This window comes from Meleagris gallopavo, chromosome 23 (genome assembly GCF_905368555.1).
Source record: "Meleagris gallopavo chromosome 23, MGAL_WU_HG_1.1, whole genome shotgun sequence".
Taxonomy (NCBI): Eukaryota; Metazoa; Chordata; class Aves; order Galliformes; family Phasianidae; genus Meleagris; species Meleagris gallopavo.
In genome coordinates, this window is record NC_139426.1 from 3,481,071 (window position 1) to 3,502,557 (window position 21,487).

Consider the following 21,487-nt stretch of genomic DNA (forward strand, 5'->3'; position numbering starts at 1 on the left):
CAGCCTTCCAGATCCCTCCATACCTGCCTTAGTTGTGACAGAATACTGCTCACCTGCAGTACAGTGCTCTTTTGTGTTAGGGTCAAAAGCATGTGATGAGTGATGAGAACTGCTGCTGGCTTGAGAAGCTTTTGCGTCTATTTCTAATCAGAACCCTTTCCTCCTTCTAGCCTAACTATGGTTCTCTCTGGTCCTTGGAGCAGTCTTTCTACATTGAACTAGTGCAAGGCAGCAAGGTCAATGCAGATGAGAGAATGAAGGTAGGTACTGCAGTTCTGGGTTTTCGTTTTGTGTTTTGGCTTTTTTGCTTTCCCATTTGCATCTGTCTTTGTTTGTTTGTGCTAAGGAAAGCAGAGGCCGACAGCTTGATCTCACGTGAGCCTCCATTATGCTTCATTCAGCACTTGGGTAGTTCCTAAGATGCAGTACAACAGGAAGGGGGAAGGGAACTTGCTAGGCAGCAGCTCAGCAGCAGAGAAATGCATTCCCCTGCAAGAGTTTGTGAGTAACAAACAGCTGCTCCTGTGCAGTGATGCTGCTTGACAGAGGTGTGGAGATGCAGGGAAGTTTGCTAAAGTGGAGGAGGAGAAATCCAGCTCTGAGAAGAAGAATGATGGGAGATGTTGTGACTGCTAGAGTGTGCTGTGATTTGGGTTAGCTAGCAGTGCTGCAAGAGGAGGTCATGCTGGAGATGAGCCTGGCCTGTAGCTGTACCATAGTCTGGCAGGCTGCAGGAGCGGTGCAGGTTGCAGACACAAATGTGCTGGCATTGCACTGCAAGCCTGCTCTGACAAACCAGTCTTTGGGTGTCCTGTGCTGCTAATTTTTCTCTTTGGCATATGCACTGGCCAGCTCCTGGTGCCTGCCTTGCTTTTTCAGTGTGACATGTTCCTGAGGTTTTGCAGCATCTCAGTGGGTGAGGTTTGCTGAATATTTATATTGCTTGGCTTCACAGGATGAAACATGTATTATTCTTACCAATTAATTACCCAAGCATTTTGCAATGCTTTTGCAAGTTTACGTAAAGTGAAAAGATAACAGCACTCTTACTGAAGTGGAGTAAAAGTGGGTATTAAGGGGCTTAGTGTCTTGGTAAATCAGAGGAAAGAAACAGGAGTTGGGCATCCTGCTTTCAGGAGTAGACACCCTGTCCCATTCTGCTTCTAGTCATGGTTTTTTTGCAGACAGGTCAAGTCCCTGTGGATTCATGGTATTCTTATTTCTTCTCCCCTCAGCTGGTGGTGCAGGCAGGTCTCTTTCATGGCAATGAGATGCTGTGCAAAATGGTGTCAAGCTCTGAAGTGAACGTGTGCTCAGAGCCAGTGTGGAAGCAGAGGCTGGATTTTGATATTAATATCTGTGATCTCCCTCGTATGGCACGGCTCTGCTTTGCACTCTACGCTGTCATCGAGAAGGCAAAGAAAGCACGATCCACCAAGAAGAAGTCCAAGAAAGCTGTAAGTAAAGCCAATATGAGGTTGAGCCAGGCTTGCCAGAGCTGCAGGGCACAGGACACCATTCTGAGCCAAGTGCCCATTGCTTTCAGATTACTGTGAATAAAAGAGCTGAGAGGATGATCACCAGAAACTTCCTCGCAGGAACAGGAAGCTGAGGAGTGGCTGCCCATAGGGAAGGATGCTTTAACTGTAATTTCTTCTTCAGAAAAGCTATTAAGAAACATACTCAACATCAGAATGCACACAAAGAGGAATCATTTGTTAGTTTTGCTGTTTTGCTGTTCCACAACTTCCTTGTTTTGCAGTCGAGGTTAAAGCCTTACTCTATGCTACATCCTCTTTTATTAGAAAGGTCTTTTATGCAAGTCTCCAAGGAGCAAGTTAACAGCTAAGAATGGGGAAGAACATGAGTAATGTAAGCACTAGTTGCAGCAGAGCTCTAGGTGAGGTAAAAGCAAAGTGTGGGACTTTGAAGGCTATTGTCCAGGTGCTGCAAACTGCAGATGGAAAGTGTCACATCGCTTTGGCAGCTCTTGTGCTGAGTTTCTGAATTAGAGAGGCAATGATATTTCTCACCTTGCCTCTATTTCAAAACTTCTAACCCATTAATAACAGTAATTCAATAAGAGAAGATCTAAGTGGAATGGAATTGCTGGTTTCCCAGCATTATACCTTAAGTAAGCATACCTCTAGCTCTTTGTATGTGAGTTTTCTTTGTGAGCAACAAATGTGTCTATTCCTCTGTAAATGAGTGTTTCTGCAGCCATAAAAACACAGTTGCCATGCTTTAAACAGAGGATTTAGTCATGGTAACTTTTCTAGAGTGCAGAGAAATGAGGGACTGACAAATGCAATCCCAGAAGATTTTATGAAGCCTTGGTTCTCCCAGCCCCTCTTCATGGCTGGCATCTTTGCTGAGCCTCATTGTGTTGTTGACATAAGAAGGCTCTCAGGGTTACGGTGCTTTACTGTCTGGAGAGCAACAGTTGACCCATGAGTCCTATTTGCATGGACCAGTTTCCAGGTTGGAAGCTTCAGACTGGTAACATCTTGTTACCTTTTCACCTTGTTATTGTTTTCTTTTTGTGTGTTTATTTGCTTTTTAAAAAAAAAAAAACAACTGAAGAATAGCAGAACTCCAGTTCCTGCTGGAGGCTTGCCTTGAACAGAATGTCTCATTCATCCACAGGCTGCATTTTTGTGGTCACATAGGAGCAATTCTCAGTTTCGAGGCAGTCAGAAGGAAATTTTGCTGCTCTGATTGATAAAACAAGACCAGCTCAGTTAGCTGGGTTGTCAAGAGGAGTAGTTCATGTGTGTTCTGTAATGGGGAAAAGTGGTGCCTTCTGATGAGCTTTTATTGTAAAGTTATGGTATTTGCTGGAGTTGAGCTTTGCAGAAGTGGAGCTGATCACACGTTTGGGCTGCTCAGATCTCATTTAGAACCATTGTTAACTGGAGGTTCCAGTCAAAGCATGTCCTGATTTTTGTTAGATTATCTTTTTGCTTGCTTTGCTTAAAGTACTCAGATAAATACATGCGTGTTGTTTGTCTGTGTGGACTGTGCAGAGCAGATAGGTGGGACTAAGTCATTTATTATCACAAAAACAGGCGAGCCTGCAGACTGGCTGGGATGAGTCAGAGCTTTAATGTCACTGCTTGGCTTTCAGTGTTTCTGTAAGTCATGCAGGAGATATTTCTGTCCTTATGATGCTGAATCGTTTCTTTGCTGGACTTTATCCACCAAAAATCTCGCCGTGCTCTTTGGCAGGCTTTGTGCTGTGGTTTGATGTCATACAGAGTCTGTTAGACAAGGTTATTGCTGGTGGTGGTGTGTGTAGCTTTTCCCTGCAGTCTGAAAGCTGATGTCTCAAATAAGATTTTACAGAAGATGATTAGTCTAATCAAATCAACACCAGAGGTTTGTGAGAGGCCGCTTGGAAGCGATTCATTTTGTTTCATTAGGGAGAAATGCTGACACAGCTAACTCCACCAAGTTTGGTGCACCTTCTGGGCAAGCCTGATGTATTCTCTAGAATATCTCAGTGGAACAAGATGCCTCCATGTGAATTCCTTCAAATGTTACACAGTTTGTGCGTGTCTCACTACAATTTGGTCTCACAGACTCTTTGCAAGTCAGTTTCTGTGCTGATGTACGCTCAAGCCTTGTTTTCTGAGCAGCCAAGTGAAATGCTGGTTTTGCTAAACTGTTACATGAAGTAAACTGTTCCATTTGAGGAACCTGAGCACAGGAAATCTTAGGTCACTCGTGGAACACGTCTGTTTGCTCTGGTGGCAGGGAGATGGTTTCTCTTTCTTGGCCATGCCCCAGTCACTTTACTTGCACCTCCCAAATGAGGCTGGCTTGTGTGACTGGGTTGGGCTTGGGCCTTTGGGTGTTGTTTTTTTTGTTTGTTTAGTTGGGTGATTTTGGTGGGGGGCTGGTGTTGTTTTGTTTCTTGTTGTTGGGAGGAGGGTGAAAGGGTTGGGTTGGGATTGGCAGCATGAAGTTTGTCATCTGTAGTTAGGTAGCGTTCATTATTGCACAAAAGAAGCCAACATTTTTTCTTCCTTTTATCAGATATACTTTGCATTCTCTGTCTGGTGTTCTGAGGGCATGTTAACTCATTTTCCTATTTCAAAATTGAGGCTCTTCTCTCTCCCCTCAAGCCTTGAAATACATAAAGGATATAAGATGTGGTTCCTTCAAATATCATTGAGTATAGAATTTAAGGCTACATTGGAAACTTAGAGAATCTTCAGCTTACAAAATATTGGGTGATGAAGCTTCAGACATTTGTAGGGAGTGTTTGGTGCCATTCAACCACTAGGATTTAGTAAGTATCTGAATTTGATGCTATCCTGTACTCAGGATATCTTTTAGAATGCCAAAGGTTGGCAGCAGGCATGGCTGCTTGGGGGGGCGTGAGTTCTTTCAGCATCTTTTTGAGGGGATGCCTAGATGCTCTAGAATGGAAAGTTACCCACCTGCTGTATTCTGTATAGCAATTTGCAGACTTGGAAGAAATTAAGGAGATAATATAACTTTTTAGTCCTGGCTATTGTAAGGGATTTGCTTTGCATAGGGATATCTCATACTCTTTCGCTGCTCTTTCCTTCCCTCAGTTTTCCAAATACAGCACTCACATAAGCTTTTCTCTTTGCTTTTCAGGACTGCCCCATTGCCTGGGTGAATGTCATGCTCTTTGATTATAAGGACCAGCTGAAAACAGGGGAGTGCTGCTTGCACATGTGGTCATCCTTCCCAGGTATGTCAGGAGCTAATGCTGCTGTGTGTTTCTGTCTCTAGCTTCTGCCACAAAGATGGGATCTGCCCTGCATTCTCCATTGCTGTCCAGTAGGTTGCAGGAGTGGCCTACTGGTGCTGCGTTAACTCTCTGTGCTGGCAGTTCCAGTACCTTTACTGCTCTGTATTATAGCCATGCCAAGGTGAAGGCCTTGTTTTACTTGGCATTGCACACGTGACTTAAGAGGCTGCTGCAGTCCTAAAGATGCCATTTATACTTCAGTGCTTTGAGAGGTTGGGAAAATGAAATGACCTGCTCAGGGCCAGAGCTTTCTGCTCTGACCAGTGACAGAGCTGGAAGCAGTCCTGTGCTCTGCTTTCTGGACCAAAGCTTCAACAGAGAGGATTTATGGATTTATGTGCTTTGCTTTTCAGATGAGAAAGGTGAACTTCTGAACCCCATGGGCACAGTGCAGTGCAACCCCAACACAGAAAGTGCAGCAGCCTTAGTCATCTGCTTCCCCAACGTTGCATCACATCCTGTGTATTACCCATCATTTGAGCAGGTAGGGAACATGGATGTTTTCTTGAGAGGCAAACATTAGCTTTTTAGTGCAGGAGCACACACTTTTGGGCAACTGTCTGCAGAGACCAGGTACAAACAAACTTGATTAATGGATAGAAAATAAAAAAAATGACCTTTTCTGTTAACTAGTAATGGATCTTTGAATGTGTAGTTTTGCTCGCTCTGAATTTCTAAAGTAAGACTGCTCTCATCCACGGGCATTTGTTTGCAAATGGATTTAACTGAGCTGCCTTCAAACTGCAGGCAGCACTATAGAATGGAAGAGAAATAAAGGGAAGATGAGTGAGAGAGCTCCCTGCCTTTTAGCACAGAATAATAACATGCTGTGTGGTATGAGAATTTTCCATCTGTCACAACAGCTGGCCACACTTCTGAAGTGGAAGCAGAAATGTACCCATTGCAGGAAAGGAAGGAGATCTGCTCTGCCACGGACTCATCCGTGATGCATCTTCTGGCTTAGCAGTTTTAACAGATTGCTAGCATGCAAGGTTCCTTGGGCAGTGCTGGCTGTTTGGGAAGCACATGCTGGTTGTAGGAGCATGGAGTGGTTCCTGTTAACCTGGAGTTTAGTGAGCCAGCGCTCCGTGCATGGACCATGTGTGTGTGCAGATGTGCTTTTCTTGGGAGGAAGGATCTTGATTCTCATCACTGCTGGGGAAAGGGACATCATCTGCAGTTGGGTTGTCCCTTTACTTCCTACGTCAGGGCTGTGAGAGGGGCAACTCCCTTCTTCAGATGTGGCGAGTCTCTAATGAGCATAAATGCCTGAAATGATAGCAGGTTGGAAGTACAAAGGAAAGGAGGAGCCTTTCTCAGAATCTATGTTTGTGTTCCAGCTGCTGGAGTTGGGGAGGAATGGAGAACAACCCCGCTCTGCACCAGAAGATCCAGAGGAGGTGAGTCTCTGGCTTCAGCTTTTCTGCTGAGTGCAGGCTATGTGCAAGCCTGGCTTCCTAGATTAAGTCATATCTCCATCTTACTCCCGACCAGCATTTTTCACTATACCCCAGTCTTTCTGCATCTCTCTGGGCTGAGCAAGGCCTTTGGGTTGAGGCTGAGCCCTCTGTATGCTCTTTGCTGTGATTCCCATGAGCAGAAGCTGCAACTGAAGGAAATACTGGAGCGGAGGAGCCACACTGAGCTCTATGAGCATGAGAAAGATCTGGTGTGGAAGATGAGATATGATATCCGTGACCAATATCCACAAGCTTTGGCAAAGCTCCTTACCATCACCAAATGGAACAAGCACGAAGATGTGGCCCAGGTGAGGATGCTGGAGTTGGCAGCATGATTTTATGAATTTTTCTGTGTCTATTCCCCTGTTATGTCTGAAAGGCCAGCAGTGCCCTTGTGCAGGTGGGTTTGGCATCACTGGGGCTCAGCAAAATTTTCCATTCTCTCCCAGTTGCTGTTGAACACCTTTGTATGCTGAGTGGCACCTAGTCAAGCTCTGTGTCTCAGCCCCACTACTTGTCAGTTAGGAGCAGTGTCCATCTATACTCACTGCCAGAGCTTTAACAGGAACCTCTAAAGGTCCCCTTCCAGTCTACACTGTTATGCTACAGAGCAGTGCTTTTTCCAGAGACTGGCATTTGATACGATGTCTGCAAACTGACTCTGAGGCATCTGTAGTGACTAGGATAGTTTCCCACCACACAAAGGATCTGCTCTTCCAGCAGTAGAACTTTTAATCAGTCTTAATTTTTCCTTTTTCTTCTTAATTACAGATGATTTCCCTGCTTCAGACCTGGCCAGAGTTGCCTGTCCTGAATGCCTTGGAGCTGTTGGATTTTAGCTTCCCTGACCGTTACGTTGGCTCCTTTGCTATCAACTCATTAAAGAAGCTGACGTAAGTGTTCATCACGAGGGATTTGCAGAGCCCCTGTCTGTGTATGCTCAGGGCTGCGGAGGAGGACCGTGAATGAGGCTGACAGCCTTTTCTGTGCTGTTCTTGTAAGCATACTCATTGCAGTACAGATGAGGTTATCTTTTATTTTTTCTTTCTGTCCACAGAGATCACGAATTGTTCCAATATCTGCTGCAGCTTGTCCAGGTGCTCAAGTATGAATCCTACTTAGACTGTGAATTAACCAAGTTCCTGCTGGACAGGGCTCTATCCAACCGTAAGATCGGCCACTTCTTGTTCTGGCACCTCAGGTAAGAGCAGATGTTTTGGGCTATTGCTTAATAATCAAGTGAGACCAGGGTTTACTGGATTCCTCATTGCACTGTGAAATGAGATAGCAAGCACTTTGGCACACATGGATGCCAGGGTATTTATCTAAGGGCACTTGGCTGGCATCTTTCACCCAAGCATTGATGGGACTTTGCTGACATGATTACCAAACCCCAGGAGCTGCTGTTTGCTATTTGAGAGACTGAAAAACACAATATTTTTTTGGTTGATTGGTTTTGGATTGTTTGTTTGTTGAACAGAGAGGTGGCAGAGAGGGGAGTTGTATTGGTTGGATTTAGGTTCTGTTTTTGGAACTTTTATCTGTATACCCAGAGTAGAAAATTACTTTGGACATCCCTTGCCACTTGCCAGTTCCAAGCCATAGGCTCAGAATCATCCTTACTCCTTAAATAATCTTCTCAATTAAGTGGTTAGCATTTTAATGACAAAGATGTCTCACAACTTTAAGAGCAGTCTTAGCACCTTCTGGGGTGGGTGTTCTATTTTTTTTCTTTTCTACTAGATGCACAAAATCTAAACAGCAGCTAACATCTCCTACAACCCCCTACTCCCCTCCCCTCCCCCCCCACACATACATGCTTTATGGTGACATGAATGGGAGAGTTAGGATTTGCTGTGGTAGTCAGGTTTGCTTTAACCTCCCTTCTTCCTCTAGGTCAGAAATGCACGTCCCTGCAGTTGCCTTGAGGTTTGGCTTGATCCTCGAAGCATATTGCAGAGGCAGCACCCACCATATGAAGGTTTTGATGAAACAGGTAAGAATTGCTTTTAGCTATAAGGTTGTCATCCCTGTTGCTTGGAGCTGGTTCTCAGCTCTTCGATTTTTCAATTTAATATTATCAGTAATACAGAAAGAGCCTTGCAGCTGCTATATTGTTTTTGGCATATCCTATTAAGAGCCTGGAGTTCCCCATCATGTGTGACTTTGCTCATCTCTTACTCACCATCACATGTCCCAAACTGCAAGATTTGTCTAGGATGGCTTGAAATGCTCAGACTGCTGTTATTAGATGAGTTGAATGAATTGCCATTTAGTAGGATATCATTAAAATTCACTGCCTGATTTGGTGCAGTGCATTCTTTCTTTCAGTTGCCATGTGGAGGTAATCTTGTTCATTACTGACTCTAAACCTTTATTTGTCAGGATCACAGTAGCTACTTCAGACATGGGGGACTGCATATATGAAGTCAGAGCTAAGATGTGCCCACAGACTAATGCTGTGTTTGTTTTTAGGACAGAATGGTGCTTTTGGGTAACCAGAACTCCATAGAGCAGGGGCTATAGATTCTTATGCTTGTAGCCAGTGCACCTCACATCTTCCTCTGGTGCTTGACACTGTTCATTATTCCTGGTCTTTAGGACTGTAGTCATTACCTTGCAATGTATTTGTGCCCAGCAAAATATCCACAACTGATTATGAACTTCTCTAAAGCAGAAAGTTTAAATTTGTTCTGTTGCAATTCATGAAATTGCCACACGTTGAGGAGTAAATAAGAAATACAAGCAATTTCTGCATTTCACAGTGGGTTTTTCTAATTCTTGCACTTTCTTCAGGCATTTCCTATTTGTTAACCCTACTCTATTCATCCATTTCTTTGCAGGGAGAAGCACTCAGCAAGATGAAAGCTCTGAATGAGTTTGTTAAATTGAGTTCTCCAAAGGCCACCAAGCCTCAAGCCAAGGAGATGATGCATGTGTGCATGAAGCAGGAAACTTACCTCGAAGCACTTTCCCACCTCCAGTCCCCTCTGAACCCCAGCATTATCCTCACTGAAGTTTGGTAAGTAATATAGCTGCATCTCTTCCTCCTTCTGTGCTGCAGGTTTTGCTCAGCAGTAGAGCCAGGTTTCTGGTTACTCTGAGGCCCTCTTTTCTCATGGCAGTTGGTTCTCAGCTCTTAGACTTTCCAATTTAATGTTTTCTCTGTCCATTAGCAATTTTGGATGCTGTTGAAATTGCAGCTTAGATGCAAACATTTCTAATAGGTAGAAACACTGATAGTATTTTTGTTTCCCCTAGTGTGGATCAGTGCACGTTTATGGATTCCAAGATGAAGCCCTTATGGATTGTTTTTAATAATGAAGAGACAGGTGGAGGTGGAGTGGGTATCATTTTTAAAAATGGAGATGGTAAGTCTTTAAGGATATGCTTTCTAGGCATGATAGTCTCAAGTATTTATTGTGGTGAATGGGCCTAAGTATGGACCTTTTAAGATGTCGTGTCAGCAAGCACTGCGAGTGTGTTGGAGATGTTTGACAGAAAGCTGGAGGTGTAGTAAATTCTGATATAAATAAAATATTTTAGCACAGTTGTACCAGTTACTGATAACTGGATACTCCCACGCACAGTGAAAAGGAACCCGCTGTGAGGGCCTTGCAGGGTTCCTGCTGGTACTGCTCCTGTTGGCAGTGGCCAGAGCTCACTTCTAGGGAAGTGCTACACTGTCTGCTGTGGTAAGAGTTGTGGCAAAGTGAAGCAGTATTTATCTCCATTAGATACATCAACTCAGACAGGAGTAGCAGTAACTTTACCCTGGTGCTAAGCTATTCAGCTCTGAAAACATTCTTTGCTTGCAAGACAGAGGTGGCAAAGGCCCTTCTAGCATTGTGCTGCAAGGGCAGAACAAGTTTAGCATGCAAGAAAACAGGAGGGGAAAATAGGTACCTAATGAACCTTTCTTCCTTTGTAACACTGCACAGATCTTCGTCAGGACATGCTGACTCTGCAGATGATCCAGCTGATGGATGTCCTGTGGAAGCAGGAGGGCCTGGACCTGAGGTGAGTAATGTGCATACAGGTGTCTGGCTGCAATGATAGGTCATGTGGGTGCAGCTGTTTTGCTCGCAAACTGCTTTTGTCTCTGCCAGGTCCATCCAGTATTCTGAGGTTTGAAGGTGCTGAGGGGTAGGAAATGCAGTGAGAAGGGAGGAAGAAGAGTTGGGACATTGGAAATTCCCAACTAAATACACTGTGAGGGAGAAGGGACGCAGGCAGTTTAAGCTAGAACTCTGCAGCTGCTTCCACACAGCATGGTTTAGGGAAGGATGAAGTATGGAGGACAAAACTAAAATATAGTCCTGCAGCAGAGGCTGTGGAAATTCACTGGCAGCAAGCAGAAGTTGGTGATGTGTGCTGTTACTGAACTTGAAGTTCATGGCTGGCGCTAGAGCCAGGGCTCCACAACTGTTAAGTTGGGATATAAGTTGTATCGGGCTTAAATCAGACTCACAGAATCACACAGAATGGCCAGGGTTGGAAGGGACCTCAAGGATCACGAATCTCCAACCCCCTGCCACATGAGGGCCACCAACCTCCACATTTAATACCAGCCCAGGCTGCCCAGGGCCCCATCCAACCTGGCCTTGAACACCTCCAGAGCATCCACAGCCTCTCTGGGCAAATGTTCCAGCACCTCACCAGTCTCTCTGACTCTTACTAATTTCCTATTAAACCATAGTTATGCTGCATTTTTGTCCATGTGAAGAATAAATCAGTGCTTGGTAGCTGGCTTAGACAAGCTGCCAGATGGAAGATCCTCTGTCTTCTGTGCATCCCAACTGCCCTTCATGCTTCTGAAGCACAGGAGGTGAAGGTGGTTGTGTGTTCAGTGATGCGGTTCCATCTGCTGGCTCAACACACTGAAGAACTGCAGGATTTTCCTTGGTTCCAATTTGAAGCTTAGGCTAAAAGGACAGTTTATCTCTACCAATTTGCTCTTGATATGGCAGACAGGGGAAAGCTGGAAAATCGAGACAGCTCAATTGCAGGCAGGATTTCAGCAGAAGGGTTTCTTTCGTCTCTGCAGGATGACTCCTTATGGCTGCCTCTCCACAGGAGACAAGACTGGGCTGATAGAAGTAGTCATGCATTCTGATACCATCGCTAACATCCAGCTGAACAAGAGCAACATGGCTGCCACTGCAGCCTTCAACAAGGATGCACTGCTAAACTGGCTGAAATCCAAGAACCCAGGGTATGCGGACTTAGCTTTTACTCAGTGCTGCTTTGCTACTTCCTTCCAGGGAGAGACAAGCTTCTTTTTTGCTTTCCTCAATGTTTTCTTTCAGTTATGCATGTTTCCAACCTGTCCTGTGAGATCTCTTGCAGCTCTGCAACCTAGCAGAGTAAGAGGGGATCTGAGTTAATACTGAGTAGTTTAGTTGAGATTGGGGACAGAATTATTGGCCTGATCTCTCTAGTTATGGATAGTTTTTACTCCAGCTGCTTCTTGTATAGCAGATGACTGGAAAATGCTACAGAAAGTGATTCAGGCATGTAATTCTCTTACCTTCTGCAGGTCAGAAGGGTGGGAGAAATCTTTAAAAACATCCTTCCCAGCTGTGAAGCACTGGTATTCAAAGTCATCTTTTTTTCTTTAGCGATGCTTTAGAACAAGCTATAGAGGAGTTCACTCTTTCCTGTGCGGGGTACTGCGTGGCAACGTATGTGCTGGGGATCGGTGACCGGCACAGCGACAACATCATGATCCGGGAAACTGGCCAGGTATGGGGCTTGAGTGCTGCTGTTGAAGTACTGGAAGAGGTGCATGAATGCTGCTTAGCAATGGTTGGAAATATCCCAGTGCAATTCTGCTGCTAAGGGATGCAGCTTCCAGCAGAGACAGACTGGACAAATAGTCTCAATAGCTTCCATCACGGAGAGGGTAAATATAGCTTCAGAATTTGAATATTCTTCTCTAAAAGTGCCACTGCTACCAGCTGTCAAAGTAATCTCTTGTCTGGCTGCTGTTAATTTTGAAGTTAAACCTCAGACCTAAAATCATTTGCAGATACAAACCTGAGCACTATACTTAGCAGCTGAAGACTTACTTGGCTTCAGCAGAATTACAGATTGCTTGTAGTTGCAAGATAAGAGCCTCAGTTACTTGTCCAAGATTTTTATAGCTTTCCTAGGAAAAAGACTTTTAAAATGATTGCGTGTGATCAGTATGGTTATAATTTCACTCTGATACTGCAAGGACTGCAGAGCCACTGTGTCATTCATTAACAAGACAGTAACCTCCATTCCTGGGCTATGGTTAGCAGCAGCCCTTATGGAGGATTGCCTCTTCTGACAACATAAAAAACAATGCTGGAGAAGAAGCCTCTGCAGCTTTCTTCAGAGCAGTGGTGCTCAGTGATTTGCCCACCTGGGGGAGCTGATGCTCTGCTGTATGCAGGTTTGGGGTTTGTATACCTTTTGGGTTTTACAGCAGCTCTGCAAAACGTACATGATTGTGCTGTGACCTTCCTTCCCATCATTGTACTGGTGATGAGAATGCTTCACTTGCTTTATAGCTGTTTGGTTTTTTGTGGGGGAAGCTGTACCTGAAGAAGTAACATTTGGTAGCAACTTCAAAACAGATCTTATTTTCACATGTTGTCTGGGACTCCAGACTGCACGGGTAGGATAAGACAGCATAAAAAAAAAAAAAAACATTTTTTTCAGCTATACCAAGTCCTGAAGAGGCAGGTAGCTCTCTAATTACACTAGAGAATATTTTGGCAAGTAAACATTGCCACTTCTCCCAGAGAAGTGCCAGGGGACAGGTCAGTTTTCTCCTTCCCAGAATGCTATGGTCCGTATCTTTCGAATATAGTATCTGAGGAGCAGTACTATTCTGAAAACAATTTTTTCTTCCTTTTTTCCAGCTGTTCCATATTGATTTTGGTCACTTTTTGGGAAACTTCAAGACCAAATTTGGTATTAATAGAGAACGAGTTCCTTTCATCTTAACCTATGATTTTGTGCACGTCATCCAGCAAGGAAAAACAAACAACAGTGAGAAGTTTGAAAGGTAAGGGTTAGCAGTTTAATTTTGACGTAAGATTTTTAAGGTCTGAATTCTCTGAAGTTAATTCCACTATTCCCACCATTAGAGCTACCTACAAAGCAGCATAACAACAATTCTGGAATACAGAAGTTAGTATAAAATGAACATGAAGTGCTCATTACTCATTTTGGAAGCATTTGGGATGTTACACTCTTGCTTGTGGTAACAAAACCCCTCTGTAGTCTTCCATAATTCTGTATTCTGCCTCATTTTCCTTTCTGAACAGATTCAGGGGTTATTGTGAAAAGGCCTACATGATTCTGAGGCGCCACGGTCCTCTCTTCCTGCACCTGTTTGCACTGATGAAAGCTGCTGGCCTGCCAGAGCTCAGCTGCTCTAAGGACATTCAGTACCTGAAGGTAAGAAAAATAGAACCCAGATGTGGCTGAAACTTAATACCTGGTTGTGTACTTCAGGGAAAAGAAGGTGGAAAGTTCTTCGAAGCACCTGAACACCAAAAAATGAGTAAATGTCCATGGCTCCCATGTAGGATGTCAGAAATGGCAGGTACTGGTGCTCAGGGAAGAAATCCAGGGAATTTCAGGGAAGAAATCCATCAGATTCTTCATTGCAGAGGTAGTAAAGCATGTTGTGAACCAGCTTGCAGGGAAGGATGCAGCTCTTTGGTTGAGCACTAATTCCTTTTCCCAGCTTGCCTCCTTAAATTTAATAACCTAGCTCTGTCCATCTGAAAGAGAGAGGCTTTGAACAAGAGCACCAAGAAACCTAATGCTTCCTTACTCCTAAATTACAAGTAGGACAGATGTATTGCAATGAAAAATCTTGTGCAACTTTGCTAAGTGTTTAAAACGATTAACAGCTATTTGTCTCCTATTTAGTGTTCTTTTCAATGCATACTTTCTTAAGTAAATAGTTTGGTAGTTTAGCAGTTAATTATTCAGGTGTTCAGTGAGGCTATACTGAATTCTGCCTCTTACCCTCAGGATTCCCTAGCTCTTGGTAAAACGGATGAAGAGGCACTGAAACACTTCAGACTCAAGTTTAATGAAGCCCTGCGAGAGAGCTGGAAAACCAAAGTGAACTGGCTGGCACACAATGTATCCAAAGATAACAGACAGTAGAGGGATGGAGTCAGCCTGCACACTTGCTCCAAAAGAATGTACAACCACTTGCACTGAATCCAATGATTACAGACTGGTTTTAGAAGACTGATGAATGTTGCCGTGCTTAAGATCCCTCACCTGTGGTTCCAGAGATCACATCTTTCTGCCTAACTGAAAGTTGTTGGACTGTCATAAACTGCCTAATCATGCCTGCACCAGATCTTTGGGTGGCAAGGGAGAGGCACAAGGCAATAAAATTACTGCAAACAGTGAAAGGTAGGTAGATGTACCGTATCCTTAACAACTTGTTAAGTTTCAAATACATCTTCTAATGGAAGAGTTCAGGCAGTTTCAATATACTTTGAAGTCAGTAAGTGTGCTAACATGTCTATTTTTATTTTCTTGACAATTCAGCTAAACACTGAACAGCTACTCTGCTGTAGCTCTTATAGCACAGCTGTTGTAGGCCTCTACCATTACAGCTCAGGCTTTAACTCACTACGTCCTACCCTGTTTCAGTGTACACCAAGCCTAAATCTCCTCTGAAACTAACTTGTACGAACTTTTTATTCTGCACTGTGACAGAATTAAAAAGTAAATCCATACCATCACATTACTGTCTCTCTGCTGCAGATGCCAGAGAGCTCTGAGATGCTGCCTAAAATCTCACACCTCGAGAAGAGGTGCCTGGGTTGGCCTAACTTGAGTTAGATATGTTCGTTTGCTTTCTTAAAGCAGACCTTAGATTAAACTCAGCCAGCTTCTTGTTTTCTGCATTCGTTCTGTTTTTAAGCCTGAAAACATTAAAATTGCACTGTGCCAACAGGCATGTACCATTTGTTGCTGAATGTACCTCCTAGTGGGGTGTTACAGCTAGTTTGCCACCTCTAAAGCATACATGGAGGGCAATGGCCTGCACTTATGTACTTACTGGAATACAACACTGTAACCCAGTGTCAGATGGACATATGGTAGCACTCTGTGCTTAAGTTATTTGGCCAGTCTGCTTTCCTGTGTAAAGATAGAGGAGTGCCAGATGAGTGGGTTTAGTATTGAAAAATTGCATCTCAGTTCATCTGAAAAGTTTGGTCCCTGCTCTCTTCAGCCATATGCTCTCAGCTGAGGCACGCAGCTCTGTTTGTTAGTAGAGCTGGGGTGCAAAGACTGTGAGTGGGAAGGTCAGCCAAAGAACAAGGTGCAGTCATCTGTGCTGGTACCTACACTGGACAAACTGTTCCAGCCTTCTGCTGTTGCCACAGCTGCCTTTGTCTCTTTACCAAGGAAATCTGTCCCCTGTCCCACAAGGTGCTGTTAATCATGTATTTCTACTCTTGTGTTGTATTTTTGTCTCCAGCTAATGTCCTCACCTGGTGGGCAGTTCTGAGCACTGGTGTTGCATAGGGACAGATGAACAGGAGCCACTGCTGTCCCTCAGTGCCTCCCATGAGCAAACTGAGGTGCATCAAACAGGCTGCAGCCTATGGGTCATGATGGAAGATAAGCAGTCTGGTTAGTATCTGCTTCCTTTAGCAGTTCCCTGGGGTGCTTCCCTTCCATTCCCTGTGTTCTTCACATCATCATGTTCCTCAAGAGGTGCTACCATTTCTATCTTTTAAAGAATGACTGTCAGATTTTCACGACATCCCTGAAGTTGAATTAGCTCTTTGATTTGTATGCCCTGACCTGGGTTGAGCAATGGTTGATTTACAGGATTCAAGTAGATAAAAAGAAACAAAGGCACTTCCTATCCTTTTTTCCAAGCAACAAAAAACATGTCAAATAATGGACTACTCTCATGTAAATTTAAGCTTTTGTGCCTGGTTTGAGTTAATTTTGCCAAACATTTTCTCAAAAATAGCTAGTTTAGGGCAGATGCTGAACTTGCCTATTTTTTCCCAGTACATCTTCCCTGTTATGGGGTAAATTTCATTTGTTTTTGCAACTAGGACTTAAGTATAACTTGTTCTTGATTTTTTTTTAGCTCTTTTTACTACATTAAAATGAGGTGCCTGTACTTCAGAGAAAACAAATGAATAAACAGCATCCCTATGCTGCAGGGTAAGCCCAGTGCTTTTTTAAAAGCATGAGTTCAAATAGATTTGTTCTTCATCAGCTGCACGACTAAGTTATTACTGCCTCAAAGTAACTCCTACCTCTGTAGAAAGTAACAGTAGATATAATATTTGTCAGTGAATGGAACAACACAGTATAATTACTTTCTCTGATATGTTTGTTTCCTATGTCTATGATATAATTCATGGTTTCCTTGAATTGAACAGCAGTCAGTGAGTGATCTCAGGTTTCAAACGCATATTTGTAATTACAATTGCAAGTCATAAATTTGTTCATACAAATTACGAGTAATCCACCTGAGATGTTCTTTTAGCCAATGTTTTAAGTATTATAAGGATAACTTATTTGCAGTGCCAGTTGATGCCAACTACTCTAATCCTTTAGTGCTTTTTTTGTTTTGCTAAGACTCAGATTTGTGGAGACTGAGCATTCTGCACTCCATCTTATTGGAATAATACAGAAAACATGCCACAGTCACAGAATACGTAAGGTAGGAAGAGATCCTAATTAATGACTACATGGGAAATGCAAAAGCAATCTCTTTCAATTGCTTTGCTATTAGAAACAAATACTGTAGAATTTGGAGCTCTTTGAAAACTAATCTGACAATGAGAAAACAATATTGCACACACTTAAGTTACTGCTTCCTCAGTAGGGAGGAAAAATTATAAAACCTCAACACACATTTACTCTGTGCTCCCTCCTTGGGGGTGGTGTGCCTGGACTCTGCTTGCAGAGGTGCCTGTGGCCACACAACTTTGCTGTATCTAAAGAAACTAGGTAAATATTGCTGTTTCCTTATTAAATTAACTGATGGTGCAGACAGCATGCAGAAATATTAGGCCACAAGCAAGCTGAGAGGCAGTGCGACCACAGTAATCTTATGGGAGGGAAGAAACATGCTACAAAACTGTAAATATAAACACAATTATCTTACACTGCTATAAGCAGGGAAACCAGGATCCCGTGTCATACTGCAGCAAGGCAGTTTTACCTAGCAGGTTCCTTGGGTGTGCTCAAGTACTTTGATCACAGGCTCACAGCAGTTCCTACCTGCTTACAGAAGTACAAAGCAGCAGTGGCTCCTGTCATCTGTCCTTCCATTGTAAAAGTGCAATAAAACAAAGCTGTATCAGCATCAACTGCTAGAGCTGAGCCATTCCAAAGGCGTCTCAATTCAGCACAGTTTTACAGCTAGGTTACACCATCAACAAAGCTGATTTTCCTACAAGCAGTAAAAATGTTGATGAGTCATTGAGTGGATTTCCTCCCTTGTACACCCCTGGGACAGCATCTTGATGGAGCTCTGATGGCTGCACCTGGCAGCAAAGAGCTGCTGTCTCCAGCTTTACACAATAACTCACCTGATGCTTTCCAGAGAGTTGAACTGTACTAAAGATGAAAACTTAAATCATTTTCAAAGATATTATGTTTCACTGTAAATAAGTATCTTCTGCTTTATAAATATGCTCCGTGATCCTCCTTTCTATTTATTTAGAGATGTTTTTTTGTGATTTTTAACTCTGTATAAACTGATTGTTCTTATTTTGTTGCCTTTGAAAAAGAAAAGTATTTTTTTAAGACAAACCGTGGTTCTGTAACAAGAGTGTGTTCACTTGTTTAACTTTTCGGTTGCTCTAGGTACGTGTTTTGTAAATAAATAAAAAAGGATTAAATTGCACACCAATGGATGCCCCAGTGCTCCTACATGTGACAGATCAACAAAAACAAAACCAGCTCTACTTCTAGGCCAACAAATATACAGTTAGGGTGATTTCACTCAACTCTATTCCATTCAGGAAGAAATAAATGCAAGCAACCTTTAGAACCAGAAATTTATTGTAGCTTATAGACTTTCCAAACTGACCTTTTACCAATATATGCATCTGAAGAGTTATACCCACAGTGGCTACTAACTGCATCAGGACGTTCACAACCTCTCAGTATTACCATTAACTCATGATCAGCTTTAGTCTAAAATACAGCAGCTACAGTGACAGTATATGGAAAGATAAGTTTTCTACACATTAACACAAGACAACTGTCAGACATAAGTTAAAAGTTTCCCAGTTAACTTAAAACTAGCAGTTATATTACCACGTAAGTAGTCAAAACCATTTCCCCATTTTAGAAATCTAAAATTTTACATTTAAAAAAAAAAAAAACCAACACAAAAAAAAAACCAACAAACAAACGAAAAAAAACCACAATAAGCTCATTGGGTGGGTTCTCCCTCATGCTTCCAGGTCCATCTAGTATTGTAAAAGGCACTCCACAGAGTCAAATCTGTTACCCCCAGGTAAAACCCACCATTAGATCCCATTACAGCCATCAGGAGGCAAGATGCGTAATAGAGAAGAAGTCTGCTCTGAAAATCAAAACTACAAACATCTGGACCAATCTTTATCTTTCTGAGTTATGACCCTTTTCCTCCCGCTCCTTTCCCACCATTTGGCTTGCTCCTCTAGCAGGCTTATCCAGTGCAACGTTTCCCTGCTGGGTACTGTTGGCCACTAAGGAGCCTGCTGTGACATGGGGCTGTGTGCACCTGGAACATGGGCAGATTACATACAAAAAAAATGGAACTTTGCTTACCGTGCTGAGGAGTGAATGGAGTCCTACTTTCCTGTTACAAGCAAAGCAAGTTACTCTTTAATCCACCTCCAAACATAAAAAAAAAAAAAACAAACAAATCAAGTAAGCAGGTATTCATTATTTGAGGCTCTGCATAGGACAAATAAAGTTAAATGGACAAGTCCTGCCTTTCAGAAAACTAGCACTCTCCACCATGGGGTCATAACTTACTTTTCGTACCTTTCAGTCATTTTAAAAAAGTCCTTTGCAATTCCAAGTTCAAACTTTCATCGGAAACAACCAAAATCAGCCATGACTTGGAATAGTATTAATGTGATTCCCAAGGTTTTCTGGTTGGATAATTTATTCTATAGTTTCACCAGCAGGAAAACACAATTACTAAGTGTAAACAAAGGCTTAATACACCAACAGTCCAAGTTACTGTACAAGGAGCTACAGGGAATGAGCAGGAGTGTGTTAATAGGAATGGTATCAGCTATGCCCCAAACCCTCCCATTCCCAAATGAGAAAAACTGAACAGTCAATAAAAAACACCTCAATATCTATCTATGTAGACTGGTAGCCAAGGTGTGCAGATACACAGCTCGCAGGCTTTCCAGCTTCAGTCACCAGTGGGACAACCAATCAACTAAACAAAATGCACTCTACCAGCAACGCCAACAGACCATCGCTGCACCACAGGCAGCTTTGCTGTAGGCAGGTGCTGTGACAGCACATACAGCCTGATTTGCCCACCATCCACGTAGTGTTCTTCTCCCAATAACTTAAACAGTGCTTATGCTAAAACTTCACTGGAAAATTTTTAAAAAATTACAAAACAACAAGAAAACAAACCAACAAACTGTTAGGCAGGGCAGTTGAACCTCTGCAGAAGTTCCTAAAAGCCTTTACAGTTTCTCATAAGCTTGTCTGTTCCCTCTGCAAATATAAAGGAAATTGGAGACCGAAAAAAAAAGAAAATCCAGAGCGGGGCATGAGTGAACATGGCAGTCAAGGCCAAGGACACTGCATTACTGACACACCTACATTAGATAACTGTGCCCGTGCTCCTGCTGCAGCAGTATGAGACTTGTATTATTTCATGCTTCATGATTTTTTACTTTAGCATGTTTTAAACCCCAATCCCTGTTTTCACTACCACAAATGACATAATTACATAATTCCAATATATTTACAAAATATTAAAAAGTCTGTTAATCTTCTACATATTAACCTCATTCTGCCACTTTACACATGCACTAACTTGGGAAAAAAATTAAAAGAAATCAACAGGCTGAAATGAGCAGCTTTACCCTTTGTCAACAAGCAATCTTTGCATCTTTCAGAAAGACAAAAAGGAACAAAGCTGGAATTGTTTCACAGAGCAAAAAAAAAAAAAGTTCAGAAATTCATGTGCAATGGCTACAGATCTGCAGTCACTTAGCTGAGATGACATGACGAAAAAGTGCAGGGTGGTTCCTCACATAGTGTAAAAAAATCCAGTCACTGAGGCATGGCTGAGGGAAAAGAGGTGCTAACTACAACTCTAGAAACAGCATCAGGAACTAGCTGACAGAACACAAACACTGGGGTGTGTGTTGGTTGAATCTACTGGCCAGAATGATTTTTTTTTTTTTTTAAACACCATGAATCCTTGGGAACAATGGAGTGCATTACAGTGGAGTCTTCTAGAGCAGAAACAAAGACAAAGGAACAGCTAGAATCAATAACTGAGGGTAGAGTCATCCCATTCCAGCTGTTGCTGTCTATTAACATTCTGTTGGTCCTCCTCCTGCTCGCCTTCTTCTTCCTCACTGCTTTCAGACTCTGCACTAGTGATGTCATCCTCTTCTCCATCTTCGCTTTCCTCTTCCTCTTCCTCCTCCTCTTCTTCACTGCTATGCTGATCCTCGTAAGTCTGTTAAGACAAAAATCAGCTGCTGATACCATTCTGGCCAAAATTCCTTTAATTCTTTTGAATTTGAGCACTTACTGAAAAAGAGCTATTAATTTTTTATTGTTTGAAAAGTTCAGTAGTAATTAGGCAACTAGAAAATAAAAAGTTAAATAAGCTCATTAAAATAGTTCTGGTTCTGCACCATTCCTATCAATCCTGTCACACTAAGCAAACTCACTCAAGTACAAACCAGTACTTCAAATTCTACCAGAAAAGGATCTTTCAGTATGTTACATGAGTAACATTAAGATTGCACATTTTTCTTGTGATTTTCTATAAATTCAGATGTCAACCATGGCAGACAGAAACATCAATATCATAAATACAGATGGTGTTTCAACACTTCTGTACTTCGGGGAAAAAAGCTGATGGTGATGAAGGCTGCATATAGCACTGAAAGATCAGTGTTAGACACTGACCTGTAACACCAGATGCTGGAGTTCAGTAATTCCTGCCCCATTCCGTATCACAAAGCTACAGGCCATGCCCCAAACATTG

At 42.7% G+C, this 21,487-nt stretch overlaps 2 protein-coding genes across 8 annotated transcripts in view; one reads left to right on the plus strand and one right to left on the minus strand.

Annotated features, from left to right (window-relative positions):
* The window catches only part of PIK3CD (phosphatidylinositol-4,5-bisphosphate 3-kinase catalytic subunit delta), a 28,364-nt gene extending 9,213 nt beyond the window's left edge, over positions 1–19,151 (plus strand). For 3 of the 4 annotated variants that reach the window (XM_085242324.1, XM_085242325.1, XM_010722752.4), the window contains exons 7-23: positions 171–260; positions 1,236–1,457; positions 4,630–4,726; positions 5,140–5,270; positions 6,127–6,186; positions 6,387–6,554; positions 7,018–7,139; positions 7,304–7,447; positions 8,143–8,242; positions 9,090–9,268; positions 9,508–9,617; positions 10,188–10,266; positions 11,294–11,461; positions 11,868–11,991; positions 13,140–13,285; positions 13,548–13,680; positions 14,266–19,151. In XM_085242324.1, coding sequence (XP_085098450.1) covers positions 171–260; positions 1,236–1,457; positions 4,630–4,726; positions 5,140–5,270; positions 6,127–6,186; positions 6,387–6,554; positions 7,018–7,139; positions 7,304–7,447; positions 8,143–8,242; positions 9,090–9,268; positions 9,508–9,617; positions 10,188–10,266; positions 11,294–11,461; positions 11,868–11,991; positions 13,140–13,285; positions 13,548–13,680; positions 14,266–14,403 — 2,211 coding nt within the window. In that variant the 3' untranslated portion in view covers positions 14,404–19,151. The remainder of the gene's footprint in view (positions 1–170; positions 261–1,235; positions 1,458–4,629; positions 4,727–5,139; positions 5,271–6,126; positions 6,187–6,386; positions 6,555–7,017; positions 7,140–7,303; positions 7,448–8,142; positions 8,243–9,089; positions 9,269–9,507; positions 9,618–10,187; positions 10,267–11,293; positions 11,462–11,867; positions 11,992–13,139; positions 13,286–13,547; positions 13,681–14,265) is intronic. The other variant, XR_014887852.1, reaches the window with a different exon arrangement.
* CLSTN1 (calsyntenin 1) overlaps positions 18,280–21,487 on the minus strand; it is a 38,546-nt gene continuing 35,338 nt past the window's right edge. For all 4 annotated transcript variants that reach the window (XM_085242327.1, XM_085242326.1, XM_085242329.1 and 1 more), the window contains one exon: positions 18,280–20,950. In XM_085242327.1, coding sequence (XP_085098453.1) covers positions 20,756–20,950 — 195 coding nt within the window. In that variant the 3' untranslated portion in view covers positions 18,280–20,755. The remainder of the gene's footprint in view (positions 20,951–21,487) is intronic.